General features: G+C 43.4%; 2 protein-coding genes and 1 long non-coding RNA gene across 6 annotated transcripts; all 3 read right to left on the bottom strand.

Moving 5' to 3' along the window:
* Nucleotides 1–615: 615 nt before the first annotated feature.
* Nucleotides 616–2,205, bottom strand: LOC111843157 (uncharacterized). Its single transcript, XR_002838089.1, has 2 exons — nt 1,961–2,205; nt 616–1,167 (listed from the first exon to the last, which is right to left on the bottom strand). It is a non-coding gene; the product is annotated as an uncharacterized lncRNA (long non-coding RNA).
* Nucleotides 2,206–10,114: 7,909 nt separating this feature from the next.
* Nucleotides 10,115–14,084, bottom strand: LOC111843164 (probable G protein-coupled receptor 85). Of its 4 annotated transcripts, none has more exons than XM_023810505.2 (2): nt 13,343–14,084; nt 10,115–12,188 (listed from the first exon to the last, which is right to left on the bottom strand). In XM_023810505.2, exon 2 carries the CDS (start codon nt 12,022–12,024, stop codon nt 10,909–10,911), a length of 1,116 nt encoding a protein of 371 aa, XP_023666273.1. In that variant the 5' UTR covers nt 12,025–12,188; nt 13,343–14,084; the 3' UTR covers nt 10,115–10,908. The 4 variants fall into 4 exon arrangements, with proteins under 4 accessions (XP_023666273.1, XP_023666276.1, XP_023666274.1 ...); XM_023810508.2 differs by lacking the exon at nt 13,343–14,084 and adding an exon at nt 12,634–13,328; XM_023810506.2 differs by lacking the exon at nt 13,343–14,084 and adding an exon at nt 12,509–12,644.
* Nucleotides 14,085–14,236: 152 nt separating this feature from the next.
* LOC111843165 (small integral membrane protein 30) lies at nt 14,237–15,636 on the bottom strand. The gene has a single exon (XM_023810509.2). The coding sequence runs from the start codon at nt 15,531–15,533 to the stop codon at nt 15,345–15,347; it is 189 nt and encodes a 62-aa protein (XP_023666277.1). The 5' UTR covers nt 15,534–15,636; the 3' UTR covers nt 14,237–15,344.
* Between the last annotated feature and the right edge of the window lie 6,876 nt (nt 15,637–22,512).

The raw sequence follows: 22,512 nt of genomic DNA on the forward strand, positions 1-22,512 counted from the left end.
CTCTACTGTTTGCATTTAGCTCATAACATGAAATCACTAATGTAAGCTAGCTGTGGGCCAAATTATTTCTTAACAAAAACACATCTTTTTATAAAGGGCAGCCGGGGGTTGAAATAAGCTTCTTTGTAATCTAATGGAAGCAGAGTTTACAAATATTTATTACAAATATGTATCCATGAGCCATTTTGCAGCCTGAGAAACTAGAATCCCATTTTCTGTGCATTGTATTTATTAAATGATGTGTGTTTCTTTTCATGCTTTGCCCCAATGTTTGATACAGATAAGCAAATCATTGTGCAAATCTAAACATTATACTTATTTTTATATATTTCTTATATATATTTTTTATTGGTGTGTACATCATCACACAGAAAGACTATCTTCCAGTGGCAGATCCAACCTGAATAAAGAAATCGAGCTTATTTAATATGGAACAAATCTTATACTTGATCGTCATCTAATTTTTCATCAAGGTATCTCGTCTGTTTGCTTGTCTGTTACTGTTTTGTAGATATTGTTACATGTTCCATGTCTCATCTTGTGTTTTTGTTTGGACCCCTAAGTGAGTTCCTAACCCATTCTCATTGTGCTGTCAGGTGCAATGACAAAACAGAATTGAATCTTGTCTAAGCTTTTATTCATTTCTGAAGCAGAACCTCCCCCTACTGAAACATATTTATACTACCATCCGTCTTTGTACTGATGCTAAACAGGATGTCATATAGTTACAATGGATTTATGACCATCTATCAAGTATAATTAACAAAGCACAATTAATTTCCTGTGGGAACTACAGTATAAGCCAAAACTCAGGTTCCAGTGTATAATATGTCAGAGTTCTTTGTAGTTCCTCTATCAGACCAGATGGGATATTTAATGTACATCTGGAACGTCGGGTAAGGAGTGTGAGACATGGTAATAGTCTGAAATACACTAATCCATGTTCCGTTCAGCAGCAATCTGCGGTCCGGGCCAAAGTGTCATTTCTAAGCCTTCGGAACACAAAGTAATCAAGCCTCCATGGCTGATGTGGGGCTTCTCTCGGTGTCACTTAGCTCCATGTGACCTGCCTCTTCCAACCCAGGCTCAGGTACATCCGCATGGAGGCACAGATGGGGATGATAGGGCTGGCTGCTCCACATTAGCATAACAACGGTGTCCGCCAGGCTGTAATAGAATTAGAATTAAACCATCTTTATTTGAGTTTGGCAATGTGGCGTCCCTTAAAACACCTATAAGCATGTGAGGCTTGCCAGCTCGTTGCCCATAATGCACCACTCTCCAGCTCTGTTTGCGATTAGCATACGCCATGTCATCAGCTACATGGGGTGATCCTGGCCATCTGTGTACCCTCAGAAGCTGATGTGCGAAGAGATTTTGGCTTTTGCAATACTTTGTTTTTCTATAATTCAGTTTGTGGATTTTTATATCTATAATTCCTTCATGGACTTCAGGCAGATTTAGTTCAGTTGAGAAATGATTACAGTCACTATGCAAATAGCTAAAAGTTCAACACCGGTGTACACTCAGTATGAGTAGTATAAAACATACGTTATATACACACTAAAGTGCGTATGACATTTACAAGCATCTTTATTTTTATTTTTTTCAAAATAAAATCTAATACAAAAAATGGCACAGAAAATGTCTCCACTATAAAGAAACCCCACATTTACAACTTCACTTGCCTCAGACCTCCGACAGAGCATCCTGTAATATACTTGTATATTGATTTATTTATGTATTTTCATATGATCTCTGATGACAGCATTCCTGTGGACCAGTAAATGCTTCTAGAATCTTGGTACATTTTTACATGGACAGCATAATCAGTATAATACAGTAAAGTTTCTTGTACTTAGTCAAAAAAGAAACTGTACATTCTTGTTTTATTTGCAATGTAATAGAGGTACACAGCTGTATTAACCCAGAGACAGGTCCCACAAAAGCTATTACTCACCACAAAATCAGAAGTGGCCCTGATGGAAAAGAACAACTGCATAATAGCTGAATTTGATGTATCTGTGGGACCCTCAAAGGCAAGAAAACAGCCATCAATTGGAATGACAAAGGATGGGGTTTATGGTTATGAAATCTTATTACGTAATCGCTATCTGCAGGTCTTCTGTCTCCTGTGCTGGAAGCCGGTAGTGTCATCTGCCTGGCCTTCCCCAGTTTGGCTGACTCTGTGGATGCTTTACAGCAGGAGACCTTCAGGGGGGGGGAGGGGGGGGGGGGAAACACAGAGTACCATATAAAAAAGTAAACAGCTTGTCCTTACAGATAAATTCAGCTTGACCACTGTTGGAGTTTTTATTTCCAGAAGGGGAAGGATGCCAGTTACGGATTCGGCCTTGCCTCAGACTGTGAGCCAGGCGGCTTTGAACTGGCGTGAGGCGCACGATATTTTCACGAGCATGCCGCTAAACCCACGCGCTAGCACGTGCAAAGCACATGCATAATTCATGCGGCGTGCGGCTCAAGCCACCCGCTAATGTCAAAGCAAGGCTCCCCTGTTTGTCCTTTGCAGGAAAAAATGCTTATTTGTTATTGGTTAGGAGAGGGATGCTGACCAGGGAAATAGCAAACAGCTTAACAGGTTTATTGCTGTGCAATGTACCACAAAATGTCTCTATTACTACCTTGTTGGTACATTTTCATGGCCCTTTCCAAGAAAGTCAACTGTCTGCTATTTATTGCATATTTTTGTTTTGCTCCCTGTATTGCACTTTCGTCTTGTACTGTCTCATTTCTTATTGCACTGTTTTTGTCTGCTGCACCTGTCTCCTCCCCTGCAACTGTAGCACAAGGAACGTGACAATAAAAATGAAGCATGTACTTGACTCCCAATCAATTTACAGCATTGTGTAACCGTGCTGTTTGTCTGTAATGTAACACACTCACTATATGGACTGACCAAGTACAGGACAGGTGGCAGCTGGACATTGTGGAGCGAAGGAGACTCCACAATGTTCGTTTCGTCTGTTCGTTTGCTTCATCTGTGCCTCATCACCACTCCTGCAAGGGCGAGTTCTGCTTGTCCTCTGGATCTTAAAGCTTGATTTTGAGCCTGTTCTCCATTGCAGCCCTTTCAGGGACCTGATTCCAGTTAAAAAGGCTGTCTCCTGTTTCCATTCCTCTTCACTGTTATATTAATCCAACCTCCACTCCCAGTCCCAAATAAAGTTCCTGTTCCATCCTCTCATCCCCATGCTATGTGGTTTTCTTTACCATCCTACCCAGAGCAAGTCTTTCAAGATCAGGGTCAATTCTATGATTTTTTTAAAGGTGTGGGTGGGGACAAGAGGTGCCACAATGCATACAGAGGGGCCAACCTTATTATTAGCCAATGATTTGTTTTTCATTGGTGATTGGCAGGTAAGAGGGCACTCATGGGCCAATCAGCTTTCAACTACCCCTGTTTAACATGTATCACTGTAACATGGCAACTCTCTGCCACCCACAAAGTCCCTTGAGGGGGAAAAAGAAGCTCATGGCATATCAATCAGATATCTTGGCCCCACCTCCTCTACAATCTGATTGGTTCTCTCTCTGAACCAATCATTTTTCATTCTGCCCTCAGAACATTTTTGTGTAAGTAAAACTCCCACAAGCAAAAAAGAACCTCCCCACGTCTTTATTGTTTGGTATTAAACGCTAAAGCACATGTCTGTGGGGTCCACACAGCAGATCTATCGCTTCTGCCAATGCTGTAATATCGGCACATTATCCGCAGATCCAGAAACTCCCAAATGATACAAAAAGCTATTAACAACAGACAATCAGATTGCTATTCACTTTTCATATGACCTAAATATTCTTCTTTCATTTCTGCCGACTGGACATATTCAGAGCTACATTTTTCAAACAGCCCATCTACTCTCTTTGTCTAAGGTCATAATCTCACATACTATAGATAGACCATCCTCTCTACTCTCACACTATTTGTTATTTTAATCTTCCTTGGTTTCTGCAGCTGCTGTTAAATCCATTGATTTCATTTCAGGATTTGCTGGGTTTGCTTCTGATTTCCGTTATCTACCAGCGGGTTATCTTCTGGGTGGGGGGGGGGGGGGGATATCTACCTTAGAGTGAATGTTGGGCAGATTGAAGGAGGCACTGGCCCTTCTCTTCATGCAGTGACCCCTGCAGGCCAAGTGAGGTACATTAAAACTACAGGGGATAATACTTACAAACCCAGAAGCTTCAGCCCATTTAGCGGCACCATAAAGCTGGGGGAGGGGGGGGGGAGTATGATTCCATGGGCCCCAGAGTGAAAAAATTCGGAACATTATTTGATTGGATTGGATTAGGATGTGGGCCCAATATTTCTAACGGCACCCTTGAGCAACCTAATCCTGCAGCTACTGACCCAAGCACTGGCAAGATGACATCACTCCTTTGGGTGCCGCTGAGCTAACATGCACCACAGACTTAAAAAGTTGACATGGAAAAACAAAACAGCGCCCCCTGTGGTCTCCAATGCAAACGCACATCACTGCCTGAAGAATAAGGCACTTTAAAAGGCCACATCTGATAAATCCCCACAACTCTGTGTGATGTATCTAATGGAGACGATCACAGATTCTTTCTTCTAATCCTACATTAGAGGGAAACATCGTTAAAATATTCAGCGAAAAACCTTTGAAGCTTAATGCACAATTAGCCGCTTCAATATTACTCCTCCAAAGCCTCCTCTAAACTGAGTGTTTGGTCATTACTTGCAGAAATCGTCTCCCCATCTTCTTTTAGATATTTTTGGAAATGCGAGATAGATCATTTGCCTTCAAAGTCCCCTGTGGTAGGCATCAAGCCATCCAGATGATTCATGGAAGAACTCTGTTCCTAAGGACCTTGTGGAGCATCTGGTTATCTCCAGCTTCTGTTTCACCTCTTACCGCGTCTTTGCACGCTTTATACCTCTATTAGATGATGTAACAACTTCACGTTTGGCCAAAGAAGATTTAAATGCATAAAAATAAAAGCAACTCGGCTCCTCTGGGGACATCTGCTTATTTATTTATTTTCCTGTAGCCTGATTACAAAAGTATTTTTAAAGCCCATTTCAATAAAGGCTGCAGTTATCGCAGGAATTACAGTCCCAAGTGAACAATCTCGCTGGGACATAGGGCCTCGTTCTCCAGCATGTAAATATCCTACTTCAATGGGCAGAACTTCTATTTGAGGAAATTAGTCATTATGAAAGCAAGGTGGATTTTGTCTAATAGCTGAAAATAATAGATGACTCCATTTAACTAATAATATTTTTCTATTCCTGCACCGCAAGCTGAGATGTTTTCTCTGAGAGAGCTACATTTTTGCCTTCAATCAGAATTGCACAATAACAAGAAAGTGGAAGCGTAGGCTCGCAAACAGCCCCAGAACCACCAGCAGATCGATGACCGTTCCCCAACAGGGTACATGGTATTTCATCGAAGGAGCACAGGTAATCATATCCGCAGACCCCAGGAGCCAGCCCTTGTGGCCAGATAGCAGAGATGATTGGCTCGTGTCAGTCTGGCCACGCCTCCTCCTGGTCACATGGCCAGAGCGATGTGAAAACCCCTGATGCATTTCTCCATGTTCCTGGGGTGAGACGTACTCTGGAAAGGGTGGCGGAAGAAGCCGCGTGATACGGAGGCAGGAGAAGGTAACGGGGATGTGTTCTGAGGAGACGAGTACAACAAAGGCAGTGTAGATGAAAGAAAACAAAACAGAGCTATTTTTGACGGAAAGACAGGATAAGTACACAAAAAACAGACTACTCTTGGGTCACGGAAGGGCTTCAGCTGCAGATCGGGTTAGCCATCAATGTCTGGGTGCTCTTACTGGAGCTAAAAGAAGAGAAATCCCTTACATGATGTTTGAAGATGAGAGACAGGTGAACCGAGCGAGTGGGCTGGTCACATGACCTCCCACCCCACCCCGGATATGTCCACAGCTCCGCCCCCCAGAGATCACATAGCCTGCTATCTGTCTGCCGATTCATGCCCTCTTGTGTTTACAGCTGAGGAAGGAGTGACAGGTGTAAACCACAGAAAAAAATACCAGACCTGTTACAAACACCAGATGGTATATTTCCAAACCATCACAATATCTAAGTAAGAGAGAGGGTAACATAAAATTTTCATATACAGTGATAATATGACCATAAACGAATTTTCATGCTGTTGCTATGGACAACCAAATACATAAAATCCTAACAAAAGGTATAAACACAGGATGTAGTAATGACAGCAGTAAATAACAATAATAAAGTGTACCGCAGCGTTTCCTCTGGTGGTGAAGTTCAGGTTCTGTCGATGAAGGTTATCGGTTTTCCTTGCTTAGAAACACATTTCTTCATCGAGCACAGTGACCAGAAGGACTCTGACAATCTGCATATCATTGACCTTTCATTCCATCAATACCCCCGTGTCGTATTCAGTCAATGAAATTACAAGACGTCGATTTGGTACCTGTGAAAGGGAGAGAAACGTGAGAGGCTACAGACGCCCGAGCAGCAGGAACAGCGGCATCCCAGCACCGGCAGTTGTCATCACATCAGGCGATAAACAGCCAGACTGGAGTTCGATATGTTGAGCGATACAGATCACTCGTCCAAACTAGTGTGGAGTGGAAACTCTGCGGGAAGGTCCACCCCCCCTGCTGACACACCTGGCCTATCTGTGCTGAACTTGTAGGCTGAGCCAATACTGTCAAACAAACAATAAACCTGTTTTTGGCAGGAGAGTCCAGGAATAAAAACATTGTGCGTGTGTGTGTGTGTATGGTCCAGGTATAAGTATTCCCACAATGTGATTAAAATCCTGTTTATTTTGATGTTGTGGGGACCATTTTTAGGTCCTCACAAGCGGAAACTCAACTTTATAAAAATCTGTGACTGCAATCGAAAAACTAAAAATGCCAAAAGTCTTGTATTTTGCTTGGTCACGTCTTGTATGGTTACTTGGTTATGTGTGGTCATGGTTAGGGCTGGGTTTGGGGTTAAGGTTGTCATTGTTGGGATTAGGGTTTTGTCCATGGAAGTGAATGGACGGTCTCCACAAAGATATAAATACAGGTCTGTGTGTGTGTACATGTGTGTGTGTGTGCGTGTGTGTGTATGGCGGGGGGGGGTTGCATAGACTAAAACATCCTCAAAGTGTGGTAAAACCTGAAACTTCCTTATTTTTGGGGACATTTTTCAGGTCCCCATTTGGATATCCTCAATTTCATAAAAATCTGTGAACGCAATCAAAAAGACAGAAGTATATAGAAATGAATGGAAGATCCCCATTTAGATTGGAACGCCAACATGTGTGTGTCTGTCTGTCTATATTATAACAGGCATTAAGGATGAACACAAGGCCGACAGGTTCCTCCGGGAATCGGCTGTTTCATTTGGAGGCATTTGGAACCTGGGTCTTAGACGATTATCAGTGCACATGCATATATGAGTGTAAACATGTGTGAGTTTATCCATGGAGCGACTGAACCGGATATGCGGATTCTGCAGGGATCCCGGCAGCCTTCTGCACTGGAAGTGCCTCTGATGGCGGCGTGGGGAAGGAGCCAGCCTGGAGCATCTGCCCTGTGTCTCTGGCGCGTGATAAACAAGGAGAGATGGCCCTAATGCTTCAGTACCGATCAGGGGAAAAGGCTCTTTGTGAAATTTCACGGGCAAACGAGATAGGCCGTGTTACAGCAGCCGAATGCGGAGACGCCCGGTCTATCTTCGAGAAGTCGGCTTGGCTCGTGTCTCCAGGACCTAGAACAGTTCAGCTTCAGGGAGCCTGTATCTCGACTCGTCCAAGCTTTCCCGACGTTATCTTCCTACCCAGGTGGTGTGGCTGGCACGGCCCATGACGTGTCGTGCTGTGTGCGGCATCACAATCCGCTCCTTCCTGACAGTCATCTCCTGCTTCCTCCTCCTCCTCCTTGCATGTAGTGCCTGAAACCCAGCTGATGGCACTAATGCATCTCTGACGGATGCATTGTGAGCATCACCCTTCGAGCCATGTGACCCAGGAGGAGGCGTGGCCAGACCAATACAAGCCAATCAACATCATTATCATGCAGTCATGATGCGTACATATCCAACAGGGGCGATTTTAAAGTTTTTTTGTGGTGGGGGCATTACAGGGAACATAATTCACAATTCATACAGAGAGGCCAACCTTATCATTAGCCAATGATATGTTTTGAATTATTGACTGACAGGGGAAGGGGCATTCCTAGAGCCAATCAATGTCTTTAAGGTCTTTGGGTTAGTCAGTGATGTCATTTTCATGTCTATTTACTGGTTCTCATATTTTAAGATTGTATTTATTTCAGGTTAAATTACACATTCTGCTTAATTAATCTGACATCATGAAATTATTTGAATATTTATGTGAAGAAAAAAAAGAGAGACAGATAAAACACGTGTCTGACATAATTCTGAATCGACCAATGATGATGTTGCATTATGACAACTGAGGTAACGACTTTAGCATTGAGGGAGATGATGCTCGGAAGCCCACTGCCTGATCAAACCCACATCAGATGCCTTACTGGTTTCAGGGAATGATTGACAACTCCATAGTACTTCCTGCTGCGAGTCTCTGAGCTTAGTTTCTCACATAACTGGCAGGCACTCAAGCTAACTGTGAATAAGCACCAAAGGTCATCTTACCAGAAGTCACAGGACACCTGTTGGATGTAAGAAGAATGGGTAAAAATAGATAATATTAAAATATTTAGACTTTTACAGCGTAGCATCAGGACATTGCAGCAGTCAGCACAAAACTCTGACCTCAACCCAACAAAACATCTTTAGGTTAAACTGGAACGCAGATGTAGGACAAGATCAAGACAGTCTCCCTCAGCAGTAGCGCTGCCTAGTGCTTCAAAGATGGAGTGGAGCTCAACAGCAGCGTTTTCCCACCAGCAAATCATGAAATGTCTTCTATGATGTAGTCAGACAGTCATCAAACCCAAAAGTGGGCCAGCACTTTATTTTATTCATGTCTATACACTTCCCACAAATGGTGGGACGATACCGGGTTACGCGGGGTGTTACTGCGCATATAGAGCATTGGTGAGATTTGATTTCGAGGAATATGAATTGGTCACAACCAATCAGTGTCCTGGCATGAGGACCAATGAGAAGACATGACATTGGGGAGATGGTTACCATTCTGCTCTTTGGGACTATAGTCAATTATAGTCAAATAACATAACGTAATTGGCATGTAGGGAACATCAATCTAAACTGCAAATTCACACAAATAAGATTTTTGCATGTTTGGCTTTGCTGTCTGAACATGTGAGGGAAACATCAGCGCTATGATGGATGAAAGCTTCTCCGGCAAAGTGAAGGCTACAGATCGTGCTGCATAACAATCATGATTATCCCACTGACAGATGTAATACAGAAGATCCGTGTGGGCAAACTGGAATCTCTATTGACATAGTGACAGAAAGCCCGGTTTTCAAAATGTCAAATTTTATTTTCAAAAATGTAAGCAACAGATTACACAGGTTTCTTTTGGCAAATGCAATCTTCAAACGGCAACCCAATTCGGGACCCTCCAAATTAAAGGACGAACACACTTACACTCAAACTACCTTTAAAATACAAAAAAAGGAATAAATATCAAAATGGCCACAAGAAAAAAAAGTTAATTAAAATAATCAGTAGAGAGCAAATCTACGGAAAGTATAAACAAAACAGTGTGCCTTTGATACATGGACTTTTTTCAACGCTCTGTCCTTCTTCTTTGTTTTTTACAAGGTTTGTGCAAGATATCAAACTAAGGCTCTGGTCTTTACATGGCAAATGTCCAGCTCATAGCGACACCCCCCCCCCCCGTTTTAGGTGTACTGGGACAGAAATGGCACCTCTTTGAAAGTCAGGCCAGTGTTACTGTATTGTAGCTCAGTGATGACCCAACAGAGAGCAACAAGCTTCCAAGTCATGCTTCTCAAGCTGTTGCAAAACAGCATTGTTATTCCTAGAGCTTTCCTCAAACCAAAGGAGAAGAAAAAAAAACTTAATGATGACCATTAAGGCAAGAATACCCAGAGTTGTATCACCAAGACTGTAACTACATTTCTGTGGCAGGGCACGCAAATGGACGACTATGATACATTTAACATTTTTTTTCCATTGTTTATTTGGGTTTGTTTTCAAAAGCAATTTTTCACCTGACATCGTCGGCTCGTTTCCATATAAAAAATTGTAGAGAAAAATAATGCCAGTCAAAATGGAAATATGAATATTAAAACTACAATAAATAGATTCTAATTAAGTTGCAGTTTCAACAACACACAAAGGTAACCCTTAATACCCCATCCCACCTCCCCAAAATGAAAAGAACACTTACATTGATTTTTTTTTTTTTAATTCCTCTTGTGAAGGTATATTCCTGCAGTGTTGGTCAGAGGACACACTCCGCTCCTCCCACCGCAAATGAAACGTCTCTTGTGTAATAAAGCACTCAGCATTCTGTCTAAAACTCAACTTACTTTCTTACATCGTCACTGAGCAGTAAAAATCCTCGTTAGTCTTCTTAGTGCAACTTGGTTGGTTGTAAAACAAATCCAATAATTCCTCAGAGGTATTTGCTTTTTTTTTTTTTTTTTTAACTCACTAAATAGTCAATAAGTATCCAATGCATAAGGGGGGGTCAAGCCTTTTGGGTTGACGTTCCTGTGTAGCTGGATCCAACGGCCTTCCACAGTAACGGTTTACTAGAACATAAACGCAGGTCTTTCCACTGTCTGTACATACACGCGAACATCTCGATGTCCCTTCCAAGAAAGTTTCTTAAATCTCGTATGTCTTTATTTAAGGTGATCGATTGACAGTCCACCCTTCCGTCTGTTGAAAGAGAGAGTTGAGTAGGGAGAATAACCAGCGATCAACATGAGGAGCTAAAACTCTCATATAACACAGTAGGGTTCCCTCGGTAACCGGGATTTCCTGCAGTACAGGAGCGTGGTGCTGAAACAGCGCCTGAGCTCACGGTTGGAGAAAATGCAGATGAAGGGGTTGACACCGGCCTGGGCGAAACTCATCCACACCGCCGCCGTCAGATAGCCCCCCGGCACAGACAGGGCTCTGGCGAACACCCTCCAGTAGCACGCCACCAGGTAGGGCCCCCACAACACCAGGAAGAAGAATGTCATGATGTAGAACATCCTGCTGATGCGTTTCTCCGTCTTGAACTCGTCCAGGACCAGCAGGCGGCGCCGGCCCGCCGGGTTTGCGTTCTGCCGGATCCCCAGCAAGGTGGGCGGGGTCGGGCCCCGCCCGAAGCCCGCTAACCAGTTGGCGGCTGCCTGCCCGCTAGCCCCGGGTCCATGGAAGGTCCAGTTCTGGCTGACGGCTGGCACGAACTGTACGGGCTTCATCTTCCGTCGGTCGTGGACAAAGAAGATGAGCTTGAGGTATACCAGCTGGGTAGCCAGGAGAATGAGGGCCAGGAGAAGCATGAAGCCCAGTGAGTCGTTGGCCCGGAACGATCGGTGCTGGAAGGTGCACTGGTCTTCCTCCCGGATGAAGGAGTAGGTGCCCACGTCCAGCACGGGCGGGAAGGCCATGGCCACCGAGAGCGTCCACACCATGCAGATGACGGCCAAGCAGGTCCAGAAGGTCAGCCGCTTGGTGTAGAAGCGGTAGTGCGCGATGGCCAGGTAGCGGGTCACGCTGACGCAGAAGAGCATGAAGGCCGTGTGGAAGCAGGAGAGCACGCCCAGGAAGGCGATCACTTTGCAGGTGAGCGTGCCGTACGTCCACGCTGACCCATTTTTGACGGAGGTGAACACGAACGGGAAACAGATCGCCGACCGCAACACATCTGAGACACAGAGGTCCAGCAAAAAATAGTAAGGAGCTCTCTGTAAGCTTTTGTCTTTGATGAGCAGGATAGCGATCAGGAGGTTGCCCACCACGCCGACACCGATGATGAAACCCAGAGAGGTCAGTTTGAGGAACGTGATGAGAGGAGAGACATTCTGCAAGATGTTGTGGTCACCTGCATGGCTATAGTTCGCCATAGATGGAGGGATTATAAGATAATAGCTTCAATCAAGTTTCATGATCAAGGGGCACGGGTATATAGATCCATCAGCAGTGGTCTTTTTAAAAATACAATCCAAGCTTGAAAGCAGTCTCTCTTCTAAGGCATCCTTTGTTCTTTTGTTTCATCATACCTAAATCCCTGAAAAAGATCATCCACCAATCAGGATTTTCTCTTAGACACTGAGCTGAATTCAGTACATTTCTCAAGGTACATTAGGTACGACACGGCTGCGTAAGAATAAACCTTCTCATTCTCCTTTATTTTCTTCCTTTATACTATCGCATATTGCGTTTAAAATGGTAGACAGTTAATGCACGGCGACAACCCTGGTTCTTCACCTCGGCAGAAACCACCAAGCTTAATCCCGATCACGATAATGAACGCTCTTTTACCCTTTTGCAAAGACACGCTCGGTATTCGCCGTATATCCTTATATAACGAACAATAATTATTTTTACCCGTGTCAAAGCGTCGCTACAACGGGACGGACTTTTGATTCCCGTTGTCCTGTGCCCACAAACAGCTTAATGCTACGACGCATGAAACATTTAAACAAATGCAGCAAGAAAGCTGTTGATCACACCCAAGACCCTGCAGGTTTTGCGTTTCTAGCTGGGAGACGCGTCTTCCGGACGCCGTCGATCTTCGCGTTTCCTTGAAGCGACTGGAGCCACAGCCGCACAATTTGCCTTCAATGCTGATTTTAGCTCTCGAGTCGAGTAACTATCTCCCGTTAATAAAGCGATCCCCGACTAAAGGCGTCAGCAAGGGTTCGGGGATATAGGCTGTTATTTTAATATCTGAAAACAAAGGCGCTGCTCGTAACTGACAAAGGAAGTCATATCAAATATTAAATATTGCTTGATGCTGAATTCAGATATTTGCTTTGTGTAAGCCATATATAAATACTACATTTTATATTGATGAACATATATGATCAATTCGCTGCACTACGTATAAATGGACCTTCGTTTCTAAACTCTAATTGCAGTCCAGCTTCACGAATAAAACCAGCCCGAATCCTTATGTAAATTCATTGCCGCTCATAAAAAACGACACAAACCTAAACTATATCCAGGATGTCTAAAATTGGTTTCCTTTATCATGCAACATGATTATGGATTTCTAACTGTAAGACGCTGTTATATATACTGGGTAGCAAAAAAATGCCTCATCCGTCAAAGCAGTAAGACATTGTAAGTACGAGGTAGCTATGCGCGGACGGCAATTTGTTCCACATTTATAGGCCAATGGAATCAAAACGGCGGTGAGGATATTAATTAAATCCATACCTGTTGATTTCCCCCTTTTTGTCTCCCTGGCGGTTATCTATAATGCAGAAGTCACTTTTGCTGTATAAAAATTGCTGGCTTTTGCTGCCTGGTCTTTTTTTCCCACCGTGAATATACAGTAAATGGCAAGGTGTGCGCATGCGCACTGCTCCTATTCGCGATCCGAGCCGCAGCAGCGAGGACTCTGCCGGTAACATCTGCTCAGCGGGGGCAACGACAGCCTCACATCTTCCCCATCAATTATACAGCCCCGGCCATGTGTCACTTGTCCGGTCATTTTCCCGTGGACGCCGCGCCAAATGAGGTCAATTAATTTTGATATCCAGTCCTGAACGCGGCGGAACGGTGCGGATGCAAAGCCACGGCGCTTTTGGGGAGGAATGATGTTGGGCTGCTTACAAAATGAAGGGGGCGCTCAGCTGTATGAAATTGGCCGATTTGATTCATTCATGCATCGCAATAGTTTATCCCTCGATGGTCCATCTTAAAATATGTTTGCACCGTATAATTAGCACCAGTCTCCCTTAGATCACCTGTATTGGAAGAGAATCATATTACACACGATGTAATGTGGCTCGCAAACAAGTAACGGCTATTGGGCCCATTTTAAAGAATTATAATTAAAAAATGTAGAGGCTGCCCTGCTTTAAACCAGTTTAAGGAGCGTTTACCGCAGTGAAAAGGGTACAGAGCAAAAAATATAGCACAATGAGATCTTTAAATACCGCGGATTGTCACAAACGTTATAAACGTGTATTCGTGTGCGGCTGTACAACCATAACGGCCAATATCCACATATATTGTCATATTATGAACGACATAAGCCAACATGCCCAGTGCTTACCAGCCTGCCTTATACCATTAGCTGTGACATGCTTTTTGGTTACATTTCCATCGATGAAAGGGACTTTAATCAAATATTCTGAGGAACAATAACAGTGTCTGTAACTTAGAAAATGCGGACTGCTTGGTTAAGGGCTGGCATAGGCAAATGCAGCGTTAAGAGAATTACATTGAAATATAAAAGAAAAAAAAGATTATGAACACGATTATGTAGTCTGACAAATTACAAAGATAACTTCATAACATTATCTGAAACTTAATACGTATAGACCTAGATCGATTAATTCAGAGTATAGACAGAATCCCTGGGACATGAACTCAAATTAGTTTTCACCCGCTTAAATACAAATGCAATGGAATATAATCGTCTTACACACCTAATGGCCATTATTACGTCTTCCACTATATAAAAGGGTCTAGCAATACGGTCCATCAAACGACAAATTATTAAATTCATTCAAGGCACATTACTTTACACAAACCATTTTCTTACGAGTACTTCTTGTGGTCTTATGATAACAGATTGATGAAATTAATGAAAACCACAGTCCAAATCAGGCTGAAAAGTTTCAGTCTCCTTATAATAAAAATGTGCTTAACGGGAATATTGAGGGCTGTTCAGCGCACTTCAAGACATGTCACACCAGAAATGACCACTTGGTAAGATGCAGAACACCAGTCTTGGGTAATAACTTACAGAAAAGTGTTACATTGAAAATAAAAAGTTCACATGCATAGATGGTCATGTTTCAGAAAGAAGGAAGGAGGAGCCAGGTAAAGAGGAAGCGAGAAATAGCACAGAAAATCAAGTGTAGTCAGGAAAATACATTCGTCATTACGTTTAGTATAAGCAAAGTTCATGAACATCTGCACTTCTGAAGCACAACGCCCCTCCAAGCCGCCGCGTCAATGTCTGCTCAAATGAGGAAAAATCCTTTTTCTCCCCCGACGAGAAGCATTTTCGTTTTCAATTCGGGAAAAAAAAATCGTAGATTTGTGTGGTTTGAGAGCGATCGCACGGGTCCCCTTCTGATCCCCGTAGATGTGCGGGCGAAGAGAGTTCAGTCATTGCATCTGATCACTGCATGTGATCGAGCGTCCCCGCATCGCACGGGCTACCTGCAGCACGCAGGATCTCCGCAGAAAATACCCACAGGCCTCACAAGCCTCCGCTCCTCGACCGGGCGTACCAGCCCAAGCAAGCGCAGAAGCCCACCACCGTGATCGCCATGCCCAGTAGGATAGCCAGGGCGTCTCCGGCGTCCAGCGCCTCGGCACCGGGGATAGAGGACAGAAGGAGCAGAGCCAGCGCCAGGAAGCCTCCGCAGATTCCGGAGAAAGAAGCCATGTTGCTGCACGGAGGAGATCAGATGATGTTTCGTGACGGCGTGTCAGATGATCAGGGCGCATTTCCTGCTCTGACTTTCGGACCAATAGCGCCACTGACGCCACATGCTGAAACATTCAGTGCTTTAATCTTTCTAGGCGCTGCACGTTTCTAACCGCCGAAATGCATGTTTCTTAAAGAAACTATTTTTCAGCATTCATACGTCATTTGTAAACAGTATCGCTACATAAAAGCATCTTTAACACCCAATCTCCAGGTGAAAGTATTTCACATTCAATTAATATTAACTTAATTGTCCCATAAAACAGACTAAACTGACACTAAACAGATACCAGTATAACCTGCAGTCCTGGGGGATCATTGGACATTTGTGTTGTAAGGAAATATAGTAATCAATCTGAACAGAGATTTTTCTTTTTTTCTCAGCAGTACAGTATTGAGTGAAAAGTACTGCAATTCTGACCAAAATCTTTGGTAAAACCTGGGCAAATATAATGTATTTGTTGTCATTGTACAGGTAGCAAGTACAATAAAGTTTGTATCACTTTTGTTTTTTTTTGGATTAAGGACCTTGCTCAAGGGTAATATCATTACCAGGAATGGGGTACAAACCAGCAACCTTCTGGACACAGGCTGCTAACCCACAGAGCCTCACACCAACCACAATCCACACACTCGTCAGTACAGAATGGTGGGGGCTTTAATTCGAAGGGCCCCATCAATGAGGAACAATAAGATGGCCATTGAGAACATGCATCCCGCATTGCACTCTAGCATAATTTGTGCTGTGAAGTATTTTTAAAATTCATTTATTTGTAATTTGAATGGATACATCATTGGAGTGCTTTTTGCAACACCGTTGAGAGTGAAGTTGGGGTTTAAGCACAGTGTCAGGCCACCTATTCAGCACCCTTGGTGCACTTTGGGTGTGTTGAACCGGTGACCTTCCGATTGCAGGCACCTGACCCCTTCAGCCACCCCACCCCATATACTCTCCTTGTTTGAAAGTTCCCCCCCGGTTCTAAGGTTATTTTAAGTTCACAGTGCCCTACAGATTGTTCTGTTCGATCAAACCTCGTTCGTTCAGACCACGGTCTTGGCAGCGCCCACGACGATTCCCTGCTGCAATATAATTGGACCGGAGTCAAAACATGGAAACTTAAATACTGACCTTGTACTACAGACAGATTGTCACCCAGTCTGGTACTTCACGGGGTCCTGTGTGCACGTGTCAGATTAATAAGCAGCGCCAGGGGTGCAGGGGCGCTGGTCCCATTATGTGAGATTAATGGTGTGGGCCCACCTCACTCGACAGGCACGTGTGCCTCTGCTGGTCCCATTCGAACTGGGCCTGCTGTACAGTGTCGCTTGGAGCAGCGTCAGAGCCAGGGGGAAGCCAACCCTGACCAGGCAAATAGATTATACACCCTGAACGAATGAGTAAATAAGATTTTCATTGTAGCAACTGGACACTAGAAATGTTTAATGTATATGTTGATCGTTGCACACATATATTATATCATGTATGGCTACCAAGGGCTATCAGTTGTTTTTACCATTTTAAAGACCCCTTGTAATGATGTATTGATGACAGTGAGTAATAAAATAAATTGGTTATCATATGGTTACTACCTTGTTCATATCCAACAAATGTCATGCTGACATGGATGCACCTTAATGATGTCACTGACTCATTTCAGGCTCAGTATCTTATTCAAAGTTACAGTGGTTTAATGTCTTTTGAATTTTGAGCATGGAACCATAGCAACGATTGTCCTGTTCCTGCTACCCAAAGCCTTTTATCTGACAATGGGTTATAATGCATTTCTGCAAGTATCACCTAAAATAAACAATTTTCTTAGGAGAATTTTGCTTCGGGGGCAAAGTAGGCTGATCGATCTGAGTAAGTATTTTCAAACTGGTGATGACTAATTTTCTTGTCCCAAGTGTGGTGACCAACTTTGAAACCCAATTACTTTCATGAATTATAGTGACAGAATCATTTACCAAGTCTAAATAATACGAAAACATGCCTTCTAAAGATTAATTATCTGTTGGAATTACTTTGGTGAAAGCTTGAGGAGACGGGGTGTTTCAAAACCGTCGGGGTCTTGGGAACATCAATAATGATGTCCTGGAATAGCTTTTTGTAGTGCTGCCCAGATTATCGAAACCCCAGTAGCCTGACAGGATAGAAATACATTTTGTTTAGCATTTTTTGAAAATCCATTTAAAGCTGAAAAGCGGTGCATTGTGCTTCAGATTACACAGTACAGCACTGACAGAAAGCATTTATTAGTTAAAAGCGCCAAACTCATGATTTCCTGCACATTACTTATGCTGTGTTCCATTTACCTCGGAGGTCAGAAGTCAGAGCTGGGATTGACGTCACACACCAGTTAACCGTGTGTCAGTCGGAAAGCCATTTAGCAATACCTGGGACCTGTTTCAAAAAGCAAGATTTCTTGCTTAGCTGGATAACTTGTCAGAATTAGCTCAGACTAACTTAAATCTGACAAGTTATTCAGCTAAGTGAGAAATCATGTTTTCTGAAATGGGCTGCAGTTCTAGCCTGGATAATTGTTAGCTGTTGTTAGCAATATCATTGACTGTGTTTTGCACATATAAATACCATAGCAACACGTCCACAGATAGCGACTGGATAGTACAGTGTGTGTGACCGATTTAATGAGCCAGAAATACGACACAAGTGCTAATAAACTGTATAACACCACAGCTGTAACTTCTGTTGATAAAGGGTGCAGCCATCTTTAATTCTGAGCTAGGGGTTGTGCCGATTCCTCCCAGTTCATGAGTGGGAATCCCGACTTTAGGGGCCGTTTCCAATTTCCGAGCACCCTTCCCTTAGCATTTGCTTGTTACTGCCTTGGATAGCACCCTATGACTCTGCACAGAATGCATAGCTGGAAGATTCAATCCAATTTATTTTTATATAGCGTCTTTCACAACGGAGCTGCCCCGAGGTTCTTGACAAGAATTTGTAGAAATCCATTACTATGTCATTTACACTAAATGGTGCATGAAACTGGGAAAGAGAAAGAGGGGAACAAAGAAAGCCAGAAGGCAATCGAGGAGAGGAACCAAACGCTCTCGGGTGGGGAGAGAAAAAAACTCTGGGGGTCTGAGGTCGACTGGCTGCCCAACCCCCCCCCCCCGCATGTAAGGAAGATGGATAGAAGATCAGAAATAATATGTTTTCTTCATATGAAAATGTAATGCTAGGCTATGTTCATGAATTTATCTCACTGCGACTGGTCTGTAAGTGGTTCTGAGCCTCATGATACACCAACTCTATTTCCTCCCACTATGGGGTTTCCCTCACCTCTGTTCTAACACCGTGTTTGGAGTTGAACGCATCAGAGAGGGAATTGAACTAAAATGTCCTCGATGTTTCCTGTTAACCTTTAGCTTCTGCTGGAAACAGAGGCAGAAGGCGGGTCTCTGGTGAGCTGCAGCGAAAGGCACGTGCTCTGGTCGACGTGCCCCCACCCCCACGGAAAATGCCGGGTCATCTCTGCAGGATCTCCACCTGCTGTACTCCTGAGGCTAACTGCTACACGCCACTCAGTCACCTTCTGCAACGTCCCCCTCTGTGTCTGATGGAGGTCATGCTTACAGCGGAGCGGGGTACCCGGAATCTTCTCTCACCATCCCATTCAAGTGCAAATACTGTGAGAATTTCTGCAGTGTTGAGTACTCTAGTTAATGTCCTTAGCTTGTGTAGCAGCTATATAATTAGAATCGGCTTCATTCACCAAGTACATTACCGTTTATATGGAAATTTGTCTTGGTGTAATTCGTGATGCTCAGTATAACAGCATAAATGTTCATTTTTTGGATTATGCAAAAATATGCACAAACTACGCATGCTTAATACACAAGTACCCAGAAGTGCCATGTGAGTAAGAGAGGCTGGAGGGATTGGTTGGCTACATAGGGGGTGTCGTCATGGTGACATGGTCAACAGCCCCGGGAAAGTTACTGTGTAAAAAACGAGCGGTTCTCGTTGTAACAGACTGTTTGAATTTTCTGGAAGCAAGGGGGACGAGTCAGAGTCAATCCTGCCAATGTGCTACCGTATCCTGCAGCTGAGCTGGTTTTCAACAGAGATTGCAGCTCTGAAGATCGTTCCTGGAGTGGACAGACGTGCTGTGAAACTAGACAGTGATGGAGGATGCGAAGTTTCAGACTTTATAGAATTTTAACAAAATAGACTGGGTGACATTGGCTTGCTTGGGTGGTGCAGACAATGCAGCGTTGCAGGATTTGCATCGTAATGGGTGCTGTTGTAGCCATAATATGGATTGATGATTTCAATGGAACAACGTGAGCAATAATGCGGGTTTTGTTATATTTAAAAGTACAATGCAGTGAACGTATACAATATATGTATCATGGATAATATACTATTTAACTTTAACTGCTTTTGTTTTGTATAAGTTGCAATGAATTATCATATGTCATTGACCACTACATTATTATTTTCTTTTGTTACCTCATGGACGTAATTTGAAGTATGTTTTGTAAATATTTTTTGTTTGCGCTATTTAAGAATTTATTAAGTCATGAGCTACCGAAAGCGCGTTAAACTGCTGATTTATCTGGCCACCGCATTAGCAGTGGCTGAAAAGCAGATATCATTTCCAACACGAGTGTGGTGGAGATGGAGCTCCTTCAGCGTTTGAAGGCCTTAACCAAACAGACAGCTGCGTGATTGAATTCTGGAGGAGGGGTATGGGGGTATTTGTAGGTATTTGTGGAAGTCCGTAATCATTTCCGCTGTTTCGATGAATTTTGCTGAAGGTTGCCCCCAAGGTCCTTGTCTGCTTTGCACGTGTCGTCTCATTACCATGTCTGATAAGGTCCAGAGGGCAGTTTCACACTGACAGATGGGTCTCTGGGGGTGTATTCATTAGTGTACTGCTTAAAGCTGGAGAGAGAAGACAGCTGCTAATGAAGCGGCGGTCTGATAGGTGGGATCCCACGAGCTTATAAATCTATTGACAGATGGCACAAGTGATGTTTAACTAGAGCAGTTCACAGAGCTGAAATCCACAAGTGTGATTCCAGCATGCTTGGGATGCCCAGGTGACTTAGAAAGTCCATGTTAGAGATATTGTTAGCCCTTTATGCTAATTGTAATGCATCAAGGGAAGGGGTCTGACTAATTTACAAGTAGGAGAAAAGAAGTTTGCAAAAGTTTTCATTGTAACAAATGTAAGCACTGTGGGTCTGTAGTCATTGAGGTCACTTTTAGGGACGTCATTTTAAAGGTGTATCACATTATTAAGTATGCGATTGCTATGTCATCTTTGCCATTGAGAAAAATGTTAGCTACTGTATGAATCAAATGACACATTATTAAGATTCTCCTCCAACGGTGCATTATGACATTGTGGTGTCCATGGCGACCAAGAGTTCAGCCAGACTGGAACTGTCACGCTGCCCTCCGTATCGTGCCTCCTTCCCATACATGCCATCAAATTAGCAGCCTACGCCAGGCGTACGTGACAAGCCACTGGTTGTCATGACAACCTATCATGACACAAAATGTGGTTGGTTAAAAATAGTCAATGTCACTATCAATTAACAGAACCTGGGGAACGAAAAATGTTCCGATTATTGGCTACTGCTATCAGACTCTGTTTCTTAAGACACCCAACCTTCCCAGTAAGTCTCTTCCTGACAACCAAAGCGGTTTGGTGGGGGGGCTGGTTACTTTTGGAGCATCATTTAGAATGCGGTGAGGCACAAATGAAAAAAGATTGGCCACAAATAATTTAATGCGAAGTAATAGAACTCATAAATAAAAGTCTGACATATTTCTTTTTGTTGAGACAAAAATGCTATTTTTAGGCGAGGTAAACAATATTGATCGCTTGCTCAGTGCTGTTTCGAAATCCACCAATCAACTAATTTTTGACTGTGCAAAAAAAAAGGCAGAAGGTTCAATCTGAGTCTTTCAAAACCAAACAAGTGGACAAATGGGCATGAGTTTTTTACGATGTTTTCGAAGGGCTGAACTAACGTGACAGTAACGCCCTCGTAAAGGAAACTGTCAAATATTGATGATAAAGTAAAATACTTAGGTCTGAAAACAGTTTATGTAGGAGATTTAAACATTTGTAAAGTAAAATGTAAAATATGAAATGCATGCATGGATATTAAACCATATATTTTTAGCTGAACAACTGAATGCTTACCTAAAACGTACCCATGGCAACATGATGAGTTGGCATAGGGGATGGAGTCTGGTAATTGGCAATTGAGGAAACATACATAAAGTTAAATACTGTTGACAATGGCAAGCGTGGCTGGTTTGGTGTCGCCTGGAACTAGTATCCTCTAGTGAACCTGTAAGAACAGGAAGACACTGTTGCGACTCAGAATAGAACATAGTGCATTATTTTGAGATGTTCTGGTAACAGACAGTTCTCCTGTGGATGCACAAATTGCTGATGGACAATCTAGTCACATGATCTTAAATTGTACAGCCACATGTCCAGTCAATGGCTCAGAAACGTGTAAATTCATGCTTGCTCAGCGGGGAAACGTCACACCTCCAGGACTGAGGGGTTAATTCCCCTCCCCCCCCCTCCCTCCAACATGCTTTGCATGTGTCTCTGCGCAGATTTCCTCACGCAGTGCCAAAGCTTTTGGTTTTAGGGCTACTGGTGTCTCTGTTGTCCTTGGTGTCTGGGGGAGCCCGTGCATACAGGGAAAGGCTTCAGGCTGATTATGACGCTGCACCAGATAAGCAGTTATGGAAGATTTATGGATGAATCGACTTAATGGGTATCGTACTGAATAATCTGTTTACAGTCATGCCAGAAAGCTCCTCTGGTGGCTAAGCAGCATTCATGGCTGTTGATACATCTGCAGCTTCTTGAGTCTTGCTGGGACATTAACCCTTTCATAGCAGAAGAACAACGAGCCTCTGGATCCTGGTTAATTTGGT

Source organism: Paramormyrops kingsleyae, chromosome 3, assembly GCF_048594095.1.
Source record: "Paramormyrops kingsleyae isolate MSU_618 chromosome 3, PKINGS_0.4, whole genome shotgun sequence".
NCBI classification, from domain to species: domain Eukaryota; kingdom Metazoa; phylum Chordata; class Actinopteri; order Osteoglossiformes; family Mormyridae; genus Paramormyrops; species Paramormyrops kingsleyae.